General features: G+C 38.2%; 1 protein-coding gene across 1 annotated transcript in view; it reads left to right on the top strand.

The window, feature by feature from the left end:
* The window catches only part of SLC25A36 (solute carrier family 25 (pyrimidine nucleotide carrier), member 36), a 33541-nt gene extending 17063 nt beyond the window's left edge, over positions 1-16478 (top strand). The window contains exons 4-7 of the mRNA XM_014960640.1: positions 349-449; positions 7817-7883; positions 11116-11405; positions 12128-16478. Of these exons, the coding sequence (XP_014816126.1) occupies positions 349-449; positions 7817-7883; positions 11116-11405; positions 12128-12321 (652 nt within the window). The 3' untranslated portion in view covers positions 12322-16478. The remainder of the gene's footprint in view (positions 1-348; positions 450-7816; positions 7884-11115; positions 11406-12127) is intronic.
* Positions 16479-16920: the final 442 nt, after the last annotated feature.

The following is a 16920-nucleotide window of genomic DNA, read 5'->3' on the forward strand; positions in this document are numbered from 1 at the left end:
ATCCATTATTAAAGACATACAGAATTGTGTGATTCCACTTAGTTCAGCAGTCTTTAGCTTTTCTGCTTAAACTTCCTAGTGTCACAGAAATCGCTGCCATATTTTGAATTATCTATCCTTCCCCTCACTAATTGTTAATCGGAGCTGTTGTGGAAGAAAAAGTTGTAAAGTGTGCTCTTCCCCCTTTCTGGAATAGTCGTGCTAATTTGCAAGCATTAATCATTGAGTAGTTTTCTGCTTAGGAACTAAGGCTTTGACCCAAAGTGATCTTGATTCAGTGAAGTTAGTGGCACTGCTCTTAAGGGTATTGACACACAAAACATAACTTGGATTTTGTTCTAATTTTAGAGCGATATATTTTGCTGCTTACTCAAACTGCAAGGAAAAGTTGAACAGTATTTTCAATCCAGACTCTACCCAGGTACACATGATTTCAGCTGGTGTGGCAGGTAAGGATCTGTAACTTTTTAGCTTCATTCTAGAGTTGTATCTACAAATGAGAGGCAGCAATAAATGTAGAAAAAATAAAGTTCAGTGATTGAATGAACTCTTTGTAGTGGTTACCTTCTTTGGCCTCTTATTAAACAAGCTATCTGGAGAATATGTGCATGAAACATTGCACTTGGTGTTAATGAAGATCTTTAAGTGTGTGTGTGAATAGTCTTTTCTAGGAAAACTTGCATGCCTGCTTTCTTGATTGTAAATTTGTGACATGTAAAATGAAGACTTTCAAAACAGTAACTTTTTGCTCTGCAAGCTATAAACAACATTGTTTGCACTGAACTCTGCCTTAATGCTGCTTAACCTGTTTTTTGCCATAACTTTTTCTGTTACAGCTTTTTTTGTCTTTCTGAAATACACTACAGATATTTGTATAAATCATATGTAACAGTCCTCCCTCCTTTGCTCAAATAAGTCTGTGTGAAGTTTGCTCTACCACTAAAGAGACATAGAAGAGCAGATTTCTGTAGTGTTCACATTTTCATCACTAGAAATTATTTTCTTCTTCATATTTGCAGTGTAACTTTGGTATATTTTAGTAACCACCAATTTTTGCTGCTTGATTTATATGTTCTGTGCTTTGGGTTTGTTAATGGGGGGAACTAAAGGCAACTGAGCTGAGTTGTGGTCATGGTCTTGTGCTGGGCAAGTCAAGCTTGGGCTGGCAACATTTTGCCTATTGTTGCCTCTGTCTTTCTTACACGAAACCAAAATTTCAAAAGCTTTTTTCTGTATAGGCTATAAACACTTCACAGATGAACTCTGACACTTTTATAGTAGCCTGTTGAAGTTTCTAATTCCTGTCAAATTTTACAACTACTGTCTGTAATGTGAGTCCTAGCGATCTGGAATGGACTGCCAAAGGTGATGTCAGAGTAATGAATAGGATTAGTTTGCTATTTAATACTTGCTAATAATCTGATACAAAGAAATGGTTATAGAGCATAGAAAGTTTAAGTGACTTGAGCTTTGTACTTTAACACGCTAATACTCATCTCTAGCACATGAGAAATGTGATGGCAGTTTTTAGTCTTCTGACTTAGAAATATAAGGCAAGCTATTTTGTCTTAAATAGGCAAAAAGCTGCTCAGATGATGCAGTATTTTTTTACCAACTGGAAATGTGTGCTTTGTAGGTGAACAACATGGGGAATGAGACAGAAGGGGATTTCATGAAAAGTTTATCCTAATCAGTTAATTGCTTCAGAAACCCTAATTATGTAACTCATTTTTCTTGTCCTCAGCCCTTTGTCAAGGGGATGAAACATGTCCTTAAATTGGGGTGGAGGGGGAAGTATGGGAAATAGAAACAATATCCTCAATTGAAGACAACTTGTAACTCTTGCAGTGCTGTAGAGGAAGGTTCAAAGTGTTGCTTATCTTTGGAAGTTGCTGCTCTCATTCCATAATGAAAAGAACATTTATGGAGATGTGATGTAGTGACTTTTTCCAAGTGCTTGCAGGCACAGACTGTAGTTTGTCAAAGAGTTCTGTGTCTGCTTATTGACTTGCTTCCCTTCCAGAGGTTGGTGTTATGCATTTGTGCTTCTGACTGTGGGAGACTGGGGTAAATGTATTTGAGCTTTAATTGCTGTTTGACTTTTTTACGTTTCTGTACCAGCTTTTAAATATTGAACACTTTTTGTGAGTGATATCTGTCTTACACTTACCTAGGTCTGCAGTTGTATCCTTAAACCAGATAGCTGGTGAAACTGAGTGCAGGTTCACACTACAGGTCACAGTTTTCTTTCTCTTGAAATGGCTTGGCACTGTATACTACAGACATTCTCTGGAAGAGCTTTAAAAGAAGGTTCTTTGACAAACAATTTCTTGATACTCCGTACTGATGCTATTCTGATTTATATGTAAAGGACTGTAGCTAAAATTAACAGTACTTTCTTGGGAACATGCTAACCATGTTTTTGTAATTCTAATATATTTCAGAAAATGCACTTAAACCAGCTATTAACAGTTTTACCTGCAAGGTTTGTATTGCTATATGATGCAAATGAAGTTAAGGAAATGGCAAAATAACAGGGACAAGATGGAATGTGAGCTCTTAATTGGCTGACTTAAACAGGGTAACATAGAAGGTCGCCATAATATTTGCTTTGGAACTTAAGATTTCAAAATTGGCAAAGTGGATAAACACTTCTAATAATTAGCAAAAAATAATCAGTATTGGTTTTTTTTCTTTTGCAGCTGCCAGTGGTTTCAGTAAGGAATTGAGTAACTCAGTCTTAAATGAGGGATTTTTTGTTTGTTTGGATTTGACCTTACTGTTGCGTAAAAGCTTCTAATACCTAATGAGCATGAGGTGGTGTTTGCACTACGAAGCTTTTCCTGTAGGTTGCAAAATACAATAATGATGCAAAAATACAACTTTTAAAAAAAACCCTTGCAGCTTATTGCTGTATGAAAGTACTGCAAGTAGTAAAGTGCAGTCAACTTCAAATACTGTTTACTTGTATCATATATTAGTACATAAGTATCTCGGACTAGACTGATGTCATTGTTAAAATCAGGATTATTTTATGCACATGGTATTTTGGTAATCTGAGGTATGGATTTTTAAGCATTTTTGTTTGGTTTTAGGCCTGATTCTTCCTTCTTGAGATAAAACATGTATTTAGGGGTTTGTTAAGATCTTTTTATTAATTTTATCCCAAGGAGGATGAATTATGCTACATATTAGTTAGTGATGCCTTATGCAATTAGAAATTTATGTTTTTCTCTTGCTGTGTGCTAGCTTCCCACATACAATTCACGTCACTTTCATACCTAAAATATCTGTCCATCGACATGAAGAAATACTTGGCAATCTTTTTTGCTTACTTCTCGGCATATCACATGAATCTGTTTTTGCAAACTTGGACAGTGACTATATCTGAAGCATACTACAAGAATGGGAATGTTTGCTTGTGTCAAGATAGTTTATCTCTGTACATCTCACAGTTAGGCAAAATTCTTAGATTCATTAAACTCTGCCTTATCATTACACTTAATCAATCTCTTTTGCCACAATAGAGTATAAAAACTTCTGTAGAGAGCTGAACAAAATATTTAATTCCTATATGGCTTTCTGATTTGCCTTTTTAATGATTCATTCAGACAACATGGTTGCACATCTGCTGCAAAACTACTTTGCCTTGTATACTATTGCTGTTCTTTCTGTAACTCTACTGGCAAACCAACCCAAACCTAGACTTTGATTTAAAAAGAAAAAAAAAAATGGGACCACTTTTACTTACAGAGGTACCATACTTTTCTAAGTTTTTAGTATGTACACAGTTACTTAATACCAAATAAAATGTGTATTTAGTTCATTGATTACTGATATTAGAAAGTTTGATTTCATAAGGCATCTATTTTTTTCAGTGCGAAGACAAGGCTAGCTTTTTTTGAATGATATTTGGGGAGGGAGTGGGGAATAAGGAGGATTCACTTATAAATTTGATATATAGGTAAGTATTTGGAGACAAAAAATTGAACTGCTGCAAATGAGCAGAAATTTCAGTACTCAGTGCATTTTACACAACTATTTTAATATCTGTGGCCTGTTCTTGATTATTTTTCTTTCTTTTTTTCCTAAACTTTTACCTGAAAACAGTTAGATCTCACAATAACTAATTCACAAATCCTTCCAATGGGATTCGATTTGTACACATGTGTCTGTTGAGGTCACTGCTTGTTGTTATGATACAGAAAAGCCTGTGTCTATTTTAGGCATTTACTGTACATTTCTCCCGTGAAAAGAGTGAGATCGTGTCATCTCATGCTCCCCCTCCGCAGGTCACTTCCTGCAGAAATATGGACTAACTTAAACCTCGTGAGTACTGAACTGAGCGTCTCTTGCAGCCTCTAGTGTAAGAACCACACATTGGGTTTGTAATATCTATTAAATAAACAAACTAAGGGGAATTCACTTTCTTTATCTACTCAAATGATGTGCATTGTGCAAAGACATCACTTCTTAACTCTGTTAAGAGTTATTTTTTTCTGTGCAGTTCAGGGAAAGGTGGAAAATACCTTTCACTGATAGCTGCTATGCTACTTAGCTCTGGCTAATTGAATGTCCCTACTGGGTTCAACAAAGCCTTTTATTTTTTTTTTCAGTGTCCCAGAGCTGCCTTTAAAGTGTTGCAGCCAATATTCTGTGTTGTCACATTATTTCAAAGACCTCTTTTCTTTTTCTTTTTTTAATATGTATACAATCTCCTTTCTGTCTCTTTGTTTTCTCTTTTGGTTTGTTTTTATTTTACTACTTTGGATTTTAATTCAGCATTTCATATTCACGTGTGTCTGTATCAATTACATTGGCTTATAGATGAAAAAAAACCCCTAACCTTTGAAATGTGATGCATAATAGGAATACCTGGGATCTTACCTGTCAGTAGCTGATATAGTTCAAAAAGGAGCTTGGGGTCATTCTTTCCATCTGAAACTGGGATAGAATTTCATAGAATTTAAAAAAAAAAAAAGAAAAGTACAGGAGTTTCTGGTATTGCCAAATTGATCTATACTTCTAATGAATCTGGAATCTTAATCTTTGAGGATAGAACACGTTGAGCATTATAAAGCATTATAAAGTTCGCTGAGGTTTCTAAAAAGAAAAAAGAAAAAAAAGAAAAAGGAAACAATTTATACAATCGATAGTGCTTCATAGTAGGTGTTGAAAGCCCCCCACCTTTATTTTTTTAACCAGTTTTTCTGGTTAAAAAAGAGTTCTTAGAAACTTTTGCTACAGTTTTTCTGTGTTTAAAAGGAAATGCTTATCTTATCAAAGATCCCAAAATTCTGGATGTTTCATGTTTTGGAGTGCTTTCCTTGGGTGTTAGCATCACTCAGCTTCTAATTTATCTTTCCTCTTCCACTAACTATATTTGCCATGCTACCTGTAAGAATTGAGCTGTAGTTATTTCATTCTGAAACCTGAATTATTGAAGGCTCTTGGATTTGAAAGCTTTAGTTGAAACTGTCATGCTATTTAGGTTTATGACACCCCTAGGGAAAAAAATTGGCCGTGCTGCAAAGGGCCTGATCCAACTGTTAGGAGTACTAGGGTTCCAGGGTTAGGATCTACACAGACCACTGGTTTGGGTTGAGTAGGAAGGAAAAAGGACTGAGCAGATAATGCTAAGATAGAGTCCAATAGTAACAAAATTCCAAAGTATGTAACTTAAATAGGAAGCAAAAGGCTTTCTTTTTCTTGTTCACTCTTAATTAAGAGCTAGGAGGGACTTGAGAGCTAATTTTGTTTTAGATTTTTTTCTAGTGAGATGTTTTTTCCTAGAAAATGTATTGGTAGGGCAAGTTAGTTATTTTTCCCACTTTATTGAAAAGCCTTTGCAGTCCTGTGCGTTCCTAGTGCCCTTGACTGCACTATAGATAGGCCAAGATTCTGATTTAAAGTAAAAGAAAATTAAAGCTTTCTTAATGCTAGTATAAAGAAATAAAAATATGCAAGAACAATGTTTCATTGCAGTTTAGTTCAACCCAGGGTTAAGTGTTGCTAGGATTGGTGGAGTTCAGATGGCATTGAGAGGCCAGAAGGGCTCTGGCTGTTGAACTGTGGAACCTTTTTTGCACATGCAATACATTTTAAAATCATTCTGATCCTTGTTATGGCAGAGTAGTTCCCTGATGCTTTGAGATTTTACATAATTGCTTGCCTACATGAAATAAAGATAAAAGGCACTTCTGGCTTGTTAGGATTCCATTGCATCATGTGAAGGACGTATATATACACCTATACATAGAAAAAAGAAGTAATGTATTAGGAAAAAAAGCCCCATCTAAACCCTTATTATCTACTCAATTCACAGGAAGTTATTTAGTTAAGGGTTTGAGTCAGTTTAAAAATCTATTTAATCAAAAGATTAAACTGAAATCCCTCATGTGGTTTTGCTATTTTGGCACAGAAATATAGCTAAATCTTAGTAGCTGTTAACCCTCGTAGTGTGTCTTCAGAACTGTAACTGAAAATCCTAATGACCTGTTTGGGGTGGGAGGCAGAACAAACCTTAAAAACAGTTAAGATCCCCTGGCATTTCTCGGAGTATTGCAGTCATTTGTGTGCAACATAAACCTAGACTGTGATTGAACTGAAGTAACACATATGCAAACAGTTCTGCTAAATATATATATATATGTAAGCTGTTAATGATCTCGATAAACAAGCTTATCGACAGCCTGTTTGTTGTTTAAGTATTGTGCAGCAGTTATGCACTGAACAAGATAACTCTTTGTTGCTTTCCCACCACCCCAGTCCATTCCCTTGCAGGAGGGCAGCATGTCTCTGTAGTGATATACCACTGATGTGTGTCACTTAGAAAGCAACTGTCTAAATTTATCATCTCTTGCCTGGCCATGTTCCAGCTCTTCCCTTTCCCTTTTCTCTCCTGCAGACATGTCACCTCATTAATGGTGCACGTGTGCTATTACAACTCTAGATGGGTTTTTTTATTTTATTTTTTTTTTCAGAGCTGCCTTTCACTCTGCTCTTTCTCTCCACGGTTGTGCAGAAGTAAGAGTGATTCTTACTTCTTTTCTTTATTTTTTTTTTTAATTTGTTTCCTTTTCTTTTTTTCTTCCTTTTCTTTTTCTTTAGTGGACTGAAAATCAAAGCTTTAACCCTTAGCCTTTACGCAAGCTCGAATAGTTGCTGTCTGGATAGTTAGAAGTCATACTATTTAACAATTTAAACACGTCATATCCTTGTAAAAGTATTCCTGGGCCAACCACAATCTCTGCTTTGAATACTAAATAAAACATTAGTGCTCAAATTTAACTGCTCTTCATAGTTCAGTATTAAAAGGTCTCTTAACTTACAATATTACATGCCTTTTAACTTCACCAAAAGTAGTATTTATTCAGTCTGCATGCTTTTAAACTCGGATTGTATTTCAGGTAGCAAATTAAATTGACACAATGTTTTCTACCATCTCAAATAGCTATAGCTGTATCTGTAATGTGTTCTTGTTGACATGTTTTTCAAATTGGCTACTACCAATCTAGCTAGCTTTGCTGTTCTGTGGTGTCAAAACAGGGTTGGTATGATTAGATAGGCAGAGAAATGTACACAATTGGGCTGATTTTATATGGGGCGTCTCTTGCTAAGAATCAAACTTACTCAATGTTAATGTAAAATTAAAAAATAAGCTAAAATATCAGTAAAGAGCTTCAATGGGTACTTTCTAAAATTCAGTATAGTCCGAGTTTTTGCATCCATTGTACCTTACTGTGTGCATTTCGAACTTAGATGCAGTTGCTCTTATGATGCTATCACATCTAACTTTTCTTTTTAAATATTTTAGGTTTTACTGCAATCACAACAACTAATCCCATTTGGCTAGTAAAGACACGATTACAGCTTGATGCAAGGTAAGAATCTTAAAAAGAGCATCTCCTGGTGACGATGGGAAATCTCACTGCTGTGATAAGACTTCACTTAAATGTTGTGAATCTGTTCTGTATCCTAAAATGGGATGATTCCTTAAATATCCACGATTTCGAATTAGAAAGTTGATGCTGATCTCTCTACAATTTACACTGTCATTTCTCTCTACTTCAATCTCTAAGACACACTTGAGGCACTGGAATAGACAGGCCAGCAAATCTGGAATGAATTAGAAGGTTACAGTCTCATTGAAATAATACTCTACCAACCATATGCATCTGTTTTCCTGCGGTAATGCATCCGCTCTGGTTTTAGTTGTTGAGCTAAACATCCCTGAAATAAGGGTTTAAGTATTTTAGCAAGAGTTTAGAAAAATGCCTTGAAACATCCTGGTTTTTATTTTTTACATACTCTAGTCTACTATGAAAAGAGCAAACTGCTTTCATGGATCCAAACACAGGAATTGTCCTAATGCAGGATCATCAATAGAAATTGTTTAGGATTATTACAGAATCGGTTACAGAAACTGTTTATTGTTACAAAACTTGTAAAGTGGTAAAATTTGAAGCAAATAAGGAAGGAAGACTGTATTCCCATCTATTTAAAACTAAGGAGAGACTGATGTGATGCAAGTGTCTCAGTGCAACTGCCTTGTTCATTTTATAGACTTTCTTACTGAAAACTTAGCACACAATGTAAAATTCTTTCTTCAGCCATCCTGAATACATTAATGAGCCACATATTCCTGTTCTGGAGATCTGTTAGACTTTCTGTATTAAGTGCATATTAGCATTTTTCCTCTTAGCGGGTGCATTGTCAGCTGCAAGATGACCATAGTAAACATATTGCAGAACTAATTTTACCATGAGATTTTTTTGTGATGTCACCATATGATTGTGGTGATAATTCCATGACTAATTCTAAGGGGGTTTTGGTGCTATGTGCAACTGGATGGCGTCTTGTGCCTCCAATTGTTTTTTACTGATTAATCAGTAAAATCTAATTTAATCAGGATTGCTTGTGCACATTATTTCTCTCTACATTATATCAAGCATATCGATCACATAAGAGACCTGAAGAAGGAAATACCTTCTGTCTTTGTAGGATACTGCAATTACATGGGCTAATCTAGCACGTACTGCATTCTTAGCTCTTCTAATTCAGTTCTTCACTGCAATTACAGGGCTGATCTAGCACGTGCTGCATTCTTAGCTCTTCTAATTCAGTTCTTCTCTACATTATATCAAGCATATCGATCACATAAGAGACCTGAAGAAGGAAATACCTTCTGTCTTTGTAGGATACTGCAATTACATGGGCTAATCTAGCACGTACTGCATTCTTAGCTCTTCTAATTCAGTTCTTGAGAAACAAAAACACTTGTCCTGTGGGATTATCCTGGCCTGATCTTGTTTGTTGAAGTTCTTCTCAAAAATCCCACTGGTCCCAGTAAGAGCTGGAGAAGGCAAAAGTCCCACTGGTCCCAGTAAGAGCTGGAGAAGGTTACATTATATCAAGCATATCGATCACCTGGGAGACCTGAAGAAGGAAATACCTTCTGTCTTTGTAGGACACTGCAATTACAGGGCTGATCTAGCACGTGCTGCATTCTTAGCTCTTCTAATTCAGTTCTTGAGAAACAAAAACACTTGTCCTGTGGGATTATCCTGGCCTGATCTTGTTTGTTGAAGTTCTCAAAAGTCCCACTGGTCCCAGTAAGAGCTGGAGAAGGCACGTCATTTTATTTCCAAAGTGGCATTGCTTTGGCCTTCGTGACAGTGTTGTGCATCTTGCACATCAGAAGAACAAACTCTTAGAGCAGTCTGGCACATCATTTTATTTCCAAAGTGGCATTGCTTTGGCCTTCGTGACAGTGTTGTGCATCTTGCACATCAGAAGAACAAACTCTTAGAGCAGTCTGTGTCAGTGCACCCATCCAGGTGTACCAGGGATGTGGGCATTGGGGTGCCCCTGGAGCTGGCAGCTGTAGGGCCAACTGCTCTTCTTGCCAGTTGTTCTTTGGCTCTTTTCTTTTGCCTGTCAGCAGGTCAGCACCAGCCCCGCAGTCCTCTGCAGCACCTACTGCCTCCCTGACTGATGTGGTTTGCAGCTGTGTGTGCCCACTGTTTCTCTTAGTTATGCTTGGTACCAATGATGCTGTCTGACACCGCAGGCTCTAACCATCAGGACTTAAATTCTGCATCTAGTGATACCTCCTACTTGCGTAATAGCTACTGCCACTGGCTGTCTTGCTGTGAGGGTACCCATACCAGTTACTACCAGTTACTGTAACTTCTTACAAGGTTTATTTGCTGGTTTGTTCTGTGGGACTTGCCCACTCGGGAGACCTCTGCTGGCAGAATCCACACGCTTCAAGTGCCCGCACTCGCTGCTGCAATGAAGCATATTTTATAGAGTTTCATAATGTTTTGTATAGCTGAGTACAGTATACTAAATATTTCAATATACGCAAATCGGTTTACTAAGCAAAAATGGGAACAAGATTTTATTTACCAAATATTGGTTGATATAATCACATCTATTGAGCATTTCCCTTGACATCAGCAGTGGCTTAATTGAATCAAATTGAATCATCTGTTGTACTGGTTGGTATGTGCCCTTTGGATATCCTAGTTGTTTGCTGATGGCTGTGATGTTGTGAGAACTGCTTGTTGTTTGAACTCTTAGCTGCTGCTTCCATGTCTGTGTGCCTTACAGCCATGTAGCCATAGAATCCTTTAGTTTGGGCTGAACTGCAAGACCTGCACTTCTGAAACAGGATTGGTAATTCCCGTGCTATGGAGCTGTTTGAAGCAAAATTTAGGGAAAATCCACTTTCATCATGCAGAAGAAAATGGTCATTTTTCATGAGTGATTGACATTTGCAGTTCATATGGGAGGCTCTTTTCAAGCAAGTTAGTCCTTTATTCTATAAGACTTGGGGAGGCCCAGAGCTGTTCAGCTTGTCTACGTGATACTTTAGTCACCACGTGAAGTTTGGCTTGGATTCAGTGTCAGGCTTTACCTGTGTTTAGTGCTTGAAGGCCTTTGGGACTTCCACTTCAGGCTGTGTGTTCTTAAATGTGTCTGAATTGGAGCCCCTCAGCATCAGTGTGAGATGTTTCCTATGTCCTCTTGTCACTGAAAAAAGGTTTAATTATTTTTCCAGTCTCAAGTTGCACCAGCTTGATGCTTGTCTTATTCTCTCCTTCCTAGGAATCGTGGAGAAAAGCGAATGAGCGCTTTTGAATGTGTCCGAAAAGTTTATCGATCAGATGGTTTTAAAGGCTTTTACAGAGGAATGTCGGCATCCTACGCAGGCATATCTGAGACTGTTATTCATTTTGTTATTTATGAGAGTATCAAGAGGAAACTATTGGAGTATAAGACTGCTTCTGCCATGGACAGTGAGGATGAAGCGGCAAAAGAAGCTTCGGACTTTGTTGGAATGATGATGGCTGCTGCCACGTCTAAAACTTGTGCCACATCAATAGCATATCCTCATGGTAAGTGGGGCACGTGCAGCTGAGAGCCTGAGGCAAAGTGATCAAAGGGAGTCTTTTTGGTGATATTTGTAGCAGACTTTGACTGGCTTAAGAACTATTTCTTTGTCTAAAGCTTTTCATATCAGATTCAGCGCGTCAATGAGTGCAGCATTCAGGAATGGAAGTATTTTAAAGTGGATATCTAACATGGCCTCTTCTTAGGCAGTGTTTATTTTGGCAAAGGATTTGCTGGAGTATGGCCCAAAGTACTGCAGGAGAAGGTCTTTTTGCACTTGGAATCTCTCAATACACTCAGCAATTTCACATAATTTGCCAACAAGTTCTTGTCCCCTTTCTAGGAAAACAGACTGTCTGGTTCAGTTTGCAGTTGCATGTAATTTTTCTGTGAAGTAGTTGTGTATACATAGAGTGTGTTAGTGGGTTGAGTACTTCACTAGTGGGAACTCTCAAGCTAAAACATAAGCCCAAAGAAAATTCCTCTTCTGGACTTCTAATTAAGAAAATGAACTTTCTTTGTTTCGTTAGCTATCTAATACTGGCACAACTTTAACTTGTTCTCCTCTTATGCTTACTTAGTTTGCTTCTCTGTCTTCTCCATTTTTAAAGAGTTCTTCTGAGACTGAAAACTTGGGGAGGGGGAAGTTTGTAATGTAAAATCACTAATTTCTGGGAAAGATGATGAAAAGTGGTGAATATAACCACATGTGGTTTTCTTTGTACAGAGGTTGTACGAACAAGACTAAGAGAAGAGGGAACAAAATACAGATCTTTCTTCCAGACACTATCTTTGCTTGTGCGAGAAGAAGGTTATGGATCCCTCTACCGAGGTTTAACTACACATCTGATCAGACAGATTCCAAACACGGCTATCATGATGTCAACCTATGAAGTGGTAGTCTACTTGCTGGATGGATAGCAGCGTGACAAGGCTTCCTAGAAGAAGGTAGAAGATTGAAAGACTGGAGTGGACCACTGAATGTCAGTGCCAGTGTGGTGGGCAAAAGGAAAGTTATGAGGAACATGCAGCTATGGACAAAACAGAAGGTTGACTCTGGGCAACTATGGATAATTTTGCTGCCTTACTGTGTGTGGTCTCTTGGCAATGTGACAAATGGGAACTGCCCCTTAGGGAATGCCTTTACACATCTCTTAATTCAAAATTGTTAGTTTTCATCTGTTAATCTAGACAAGGCCATTCAGTCATCTTCAGGACTTGAAGGATGAGGGCGGGGGCATAAAATACATTCTTGGGCAGCCTTATTCATTTCTCTTAGTGGTTGCTTTCAACTACATCCTTTTTGTTGCTTTACTGCACAGTAGCCTGTTGGAAGAATGGGGAAGACAGTACTTTCTATACCTTTCCATGCCTGAAACTTCCATTCAGTTGCTCTGAAGATTCCTAGAGGCTGAGGTAGTAGTCAGTGTGTAGAGTTTTCCATGTTGCTACCTCAAGACAAAATATGGCGCAGGGACCCAGAACAGAGTTTTTTTTTCTTCACTAAACAGGTGATACTTGTTTTTTTCTTTGAAGTTTGAGCAGTGTTGTAGGTTAGTGAGAAAGGATCTGATTGTTGAACTCTCCAGGTTATCATCTCTCAGTATTGGTGTATGTAGATTTCTAGTGCTGCTGCATCATCCTTTTTCTCTTCTGGAACTTTTCCTTCCTTAGGCAAGAGAGACCTGTGAAACACTCTGCCATAGCATCTGTTTTCCTTGCCACCCTGTGTCAAGTCACTCACAGCTAAGCAAGAACTTGCTGAATGCTACTTTGTAGCTTTTTAAAGGTTTCTTAATGTGATGAGAAATCTCAACTAGTCCAGCCTGTCATTTGTGAAGACAAGATTCACTCAAATAGTTTCATGCTACTTAAGAATGAGCTGTATTACCTTCAAATGTCTGGCAAAGCCTGACTTGTATTACCAGTATCTGTATTGGGAGTACAGGGGAAGAACACATCGCTATGGCTAGGGTGGCCAGAAAGCAGAAAACTGTAGAAGTTGTGATAGATATTTTTTTTTTCTGTGCAGAGTGATGGAGAAAATCATAAGTGAGATTTTCTTGTAAGCATTCCCCTTGATAGCTGCTGTATCACTTCTTCCAACTTGAGCCTGTGCACAGAACTGCAGCTGACAGTACAACCTTGTCCTCCAAATTGTCTGAATACTCAAGTTTTGTTGTTGCAAAACAAAATGAATATTCAGCCAATTGCAAAATGTGTTGCATTCAGCACCAAGGCTTAGCTAGTTCATTATGTCATAATTTACAGGGTTTTCCAAAACCATACAGTTGAGTGTCAAAATCGGAAGTTTAATGTTACAAGAACTTGTACAGCTTTCCAAACAGAAATCTCTACCTGCACCTTGAGTTCTTCTTAGTCTGTATCCATGATCCTTATGAGGAAGATGATAATCAATTTTGGGCAATAGCTTTCTACATATAAATGCTGCTACACTGGTGTGGACAGAACTGTGCTATCAACTCTTCCAGTGTAGTACTTCAGTTCACTTGAACTGTGCATTGTGTGCAATGGCTTTATTTTATGAATGACTCCTTATGCACTTTGTGGCCTTCTTATGGCTTGTGACTTCTCTTCCTCTTGTCCTCTGTCATCAACCTGTGTTCAAAACCATGCAGTTTGTTTTTAAACAAAGCATGTGGTTTGATCTCTGTGTGAGCTGTGCAGAATAGAATATTTTATGCTGTAGATCCATAGCATCTTTGTTGCAGTAGTTCTGTAGGCTGTATGGAAAAGCTTGAAGCTTACAGAACAACCAGTCTGGGCTTTTCTCGTTTGCTTTCCTTTTATTTTGACCCTTGTTGTGTTCTCCACACAGCGTCGAAGTGTTGGAGTACTTCATGTAATTTGTTTTACTAATTGCTGATACTTCTAAAAGCCACCTAGAGTATGTGCAGCGACCTCTCAGTGGAGGTTTTGGCCGCATTAACTTCCTTCTTGGAAAATGTTATCTTAAAAACAGAGAGCGTGGTCTGTGATGTGCCCACAAAGGTGAACTTGATTGTTTTAAAGAAGCAAGGGGAATGTTTAAATGTGTGCTGTAGTGGGCTTTTTCTAGTTACCTTCCCAGGAAAAATCTGGAGTACTCATGACTCTGACTTAAGCCTTGCTGTGATGCTCTTGTTCAGGTACCAAGTGCAGGAACAGCTACTTACTGTAACTTTTGTTCTGTAGACGGTGGGTTACTCTTCAGGCTGTCCAGATTATTCAGGCATGGCCAAAACGTAAATTGGCGAAGACAATATTTAGCTTTGGAGTTAATGAATACAATTAATACTTGGATTAGCCTAGACTTCATGAGAGTTACTCTCCTCTGTCTACTGGATACGTTCTCCCTTGGTTACATGTTCATCTCCCATTAATTCACTGGGTACCGTGTGTGTGCCTTGTCTGGGTGAGAACAGACCCCCTGGAGCTGTCAAGTAGAAGATGTTGACAAGGACAATTGAAAATATGGGAGGCAACAGCTAAAAATGGACAATCAGCTTATTATTCCACCTTTTTAATGGGTGCTTAAGCAATGTTTTAAGCTTCAGGGGTGATCTTTTTGGCTTGCTTTACATAACAAAACATACATCCAAAGTTTCCTGGGATTTTGTTATTTTTAAATTGCTGGTACATACAAAGTTACCTCTGAAACATTTCCCAAAGATCTTTAAATTATTTATGTAGTTTTCTTGATATTTATTTTAAAAAGTCAAAGGGAATAAGAAGATGCTACATTCAGTGATACCCTTAACTACAGAAGTAACTGAAAGGAGTGCATTTAAACTTTCTTATAACTTGAAGGGTCATCTTGATTCGTATTTGAGTGTAATGTATTTGTCACACTTCTCTGTGCTAGAGGCGAAGGACTTGGATGCGTGAAAAACTCTCAGTAATTAGTTTCCACGTATTTCCCTTGCCTAGATGAAACTGCAATGTTATTGTGAGCTGTTAGCTGTGGCTCAGCAGCTGGGAAGGTTTGGAAATGCTGTGAGGCTGCCGTTTCCTGAAGCAGTCAAAAGATGGCACTGGAGGATGGATTCGTCCCGGGAGAGGGCTTCCTCTGCCCGGCTGTGTGACAGCACTGGTTGTCTCTGAGTCTCTGTGCCAGACTGGGGGGACGTGGCAAGAGTGGCCCGAGTTGGAAAGCCATGAAAAAACAGACTTTAGTGAACACCGTCCCATTTCACAGCCCCTGTTTTACCCATCCATCCCTGTAGAGCTGTGTGAAAACTGGTGAGGTGTCTGTGTTGCGGAGGCTGAGCCCAGCCTTCAAACTGACAGATAGATCTGCTGGTTGTCTGAATTTCTGATCTGCTAGCCTGTCTTGGTTTTAAGTAGGTTTACACTATGGATTTATGGAGTTTTTTGATTTAATTATAACTGAAACATCAGCCAGTCCACTTGTATATTGACACTGCACCTCTCTAGTTCCCTGTTTACATAATGCACTCCATATATTTCCTTTCTGATTGAGGTGTGTGTTAATGAGTTTCTGCTGTTCTGTTTGTTCTTATGACATTTGTAACATTCCTCAGACTGTAGCATTTTAAAAGAATGCTTCCAGAGACAAAAGATTGGAGAGCCTCTGTAAATGTTGCTTCCTGTTTAAACTGTTTCAATTTGGAAAACCAGCTGAACACTGAAGTGTGCCAGGTAAATGTACTGCTTTTTTTCAACTTTCTGTCTGCTAAGACTCAGTTACATAAGGTTTTTTTGGTTTTTCTGTTTAAGAGAGTCTGCCTACCCTGCATATGTGAACATAATTATGCCCTCGGAGTCATAGCTAAACACTCACAAATGACAATTTGAGAATACTTCAGTGTTCATGTGAGGTTTGCTATTATTCTTGCATACATGTAGCTGGCTGTAAACTATGTGCATTTACTCTGTAAAAGCTAACTTCTTTTGTTTGGATTGCTTTAAACTTCAAAGCAAATTAAAATGATGTGCTTCTATTCAAATGTTGTCTTCTGTGCTAAACTGTACACTATTTTTAACCTTTTATTTTTTTTGTTATTGATACACCAGTGCCTGGACAGTTGAGATTAAAAATGAGCAATTCATTAGGAGATCCCAGTGAATCATTTTTTCTTGTGCCATTTTATACTAGCTGAAAACAACATATATGTATTGTACCTATAGTATGTTCTTTTCGGAGGGGTTCATGGATGACTTAAACTAGTCAGCTGTGTGCTTGCAGTTGGGATTTGAACACAGTTACCTTTGCACAGCTACCTGTTACTGTCTGGCAACTGAGATTCAGGAACTAGTGATCAGAAGATTTGTGTCCATATAAAGTGCCAGCTGGCACAAACCACTGCTGACAAACATGAAGGCCAGCAGTTCCTTAAGATGTTCAGACTTAATTGCATGTGCAGTTATAACCAAGTCCTCGAACCTGAAACATTATTAAATGTCCTTTCTCTCAACAGTAGGCATTTGATCTGAAGTCTGGGCTTGGAAATCATTCTGCAAATACATAGGTGGATGTTATTTCGGGGCGGGGGGGGG

The sequence above is a fragment of the Calidris pugnax genome, unplaced genomic scaffold, assembly GCF_001431845.1.
Source record: "Calidris pugnax isolate Ruff unplaced genomic scaffold, ASM143184v1 scaffold398, whole genome shotgun sequence".
NCBI classification, from domain to species: domain Eukaryota; kingdom Metazoa; phylum Chordata; class Aves; order Charadriiformes; family Scolopacidae; genus Calidris; species Calidris pugnax.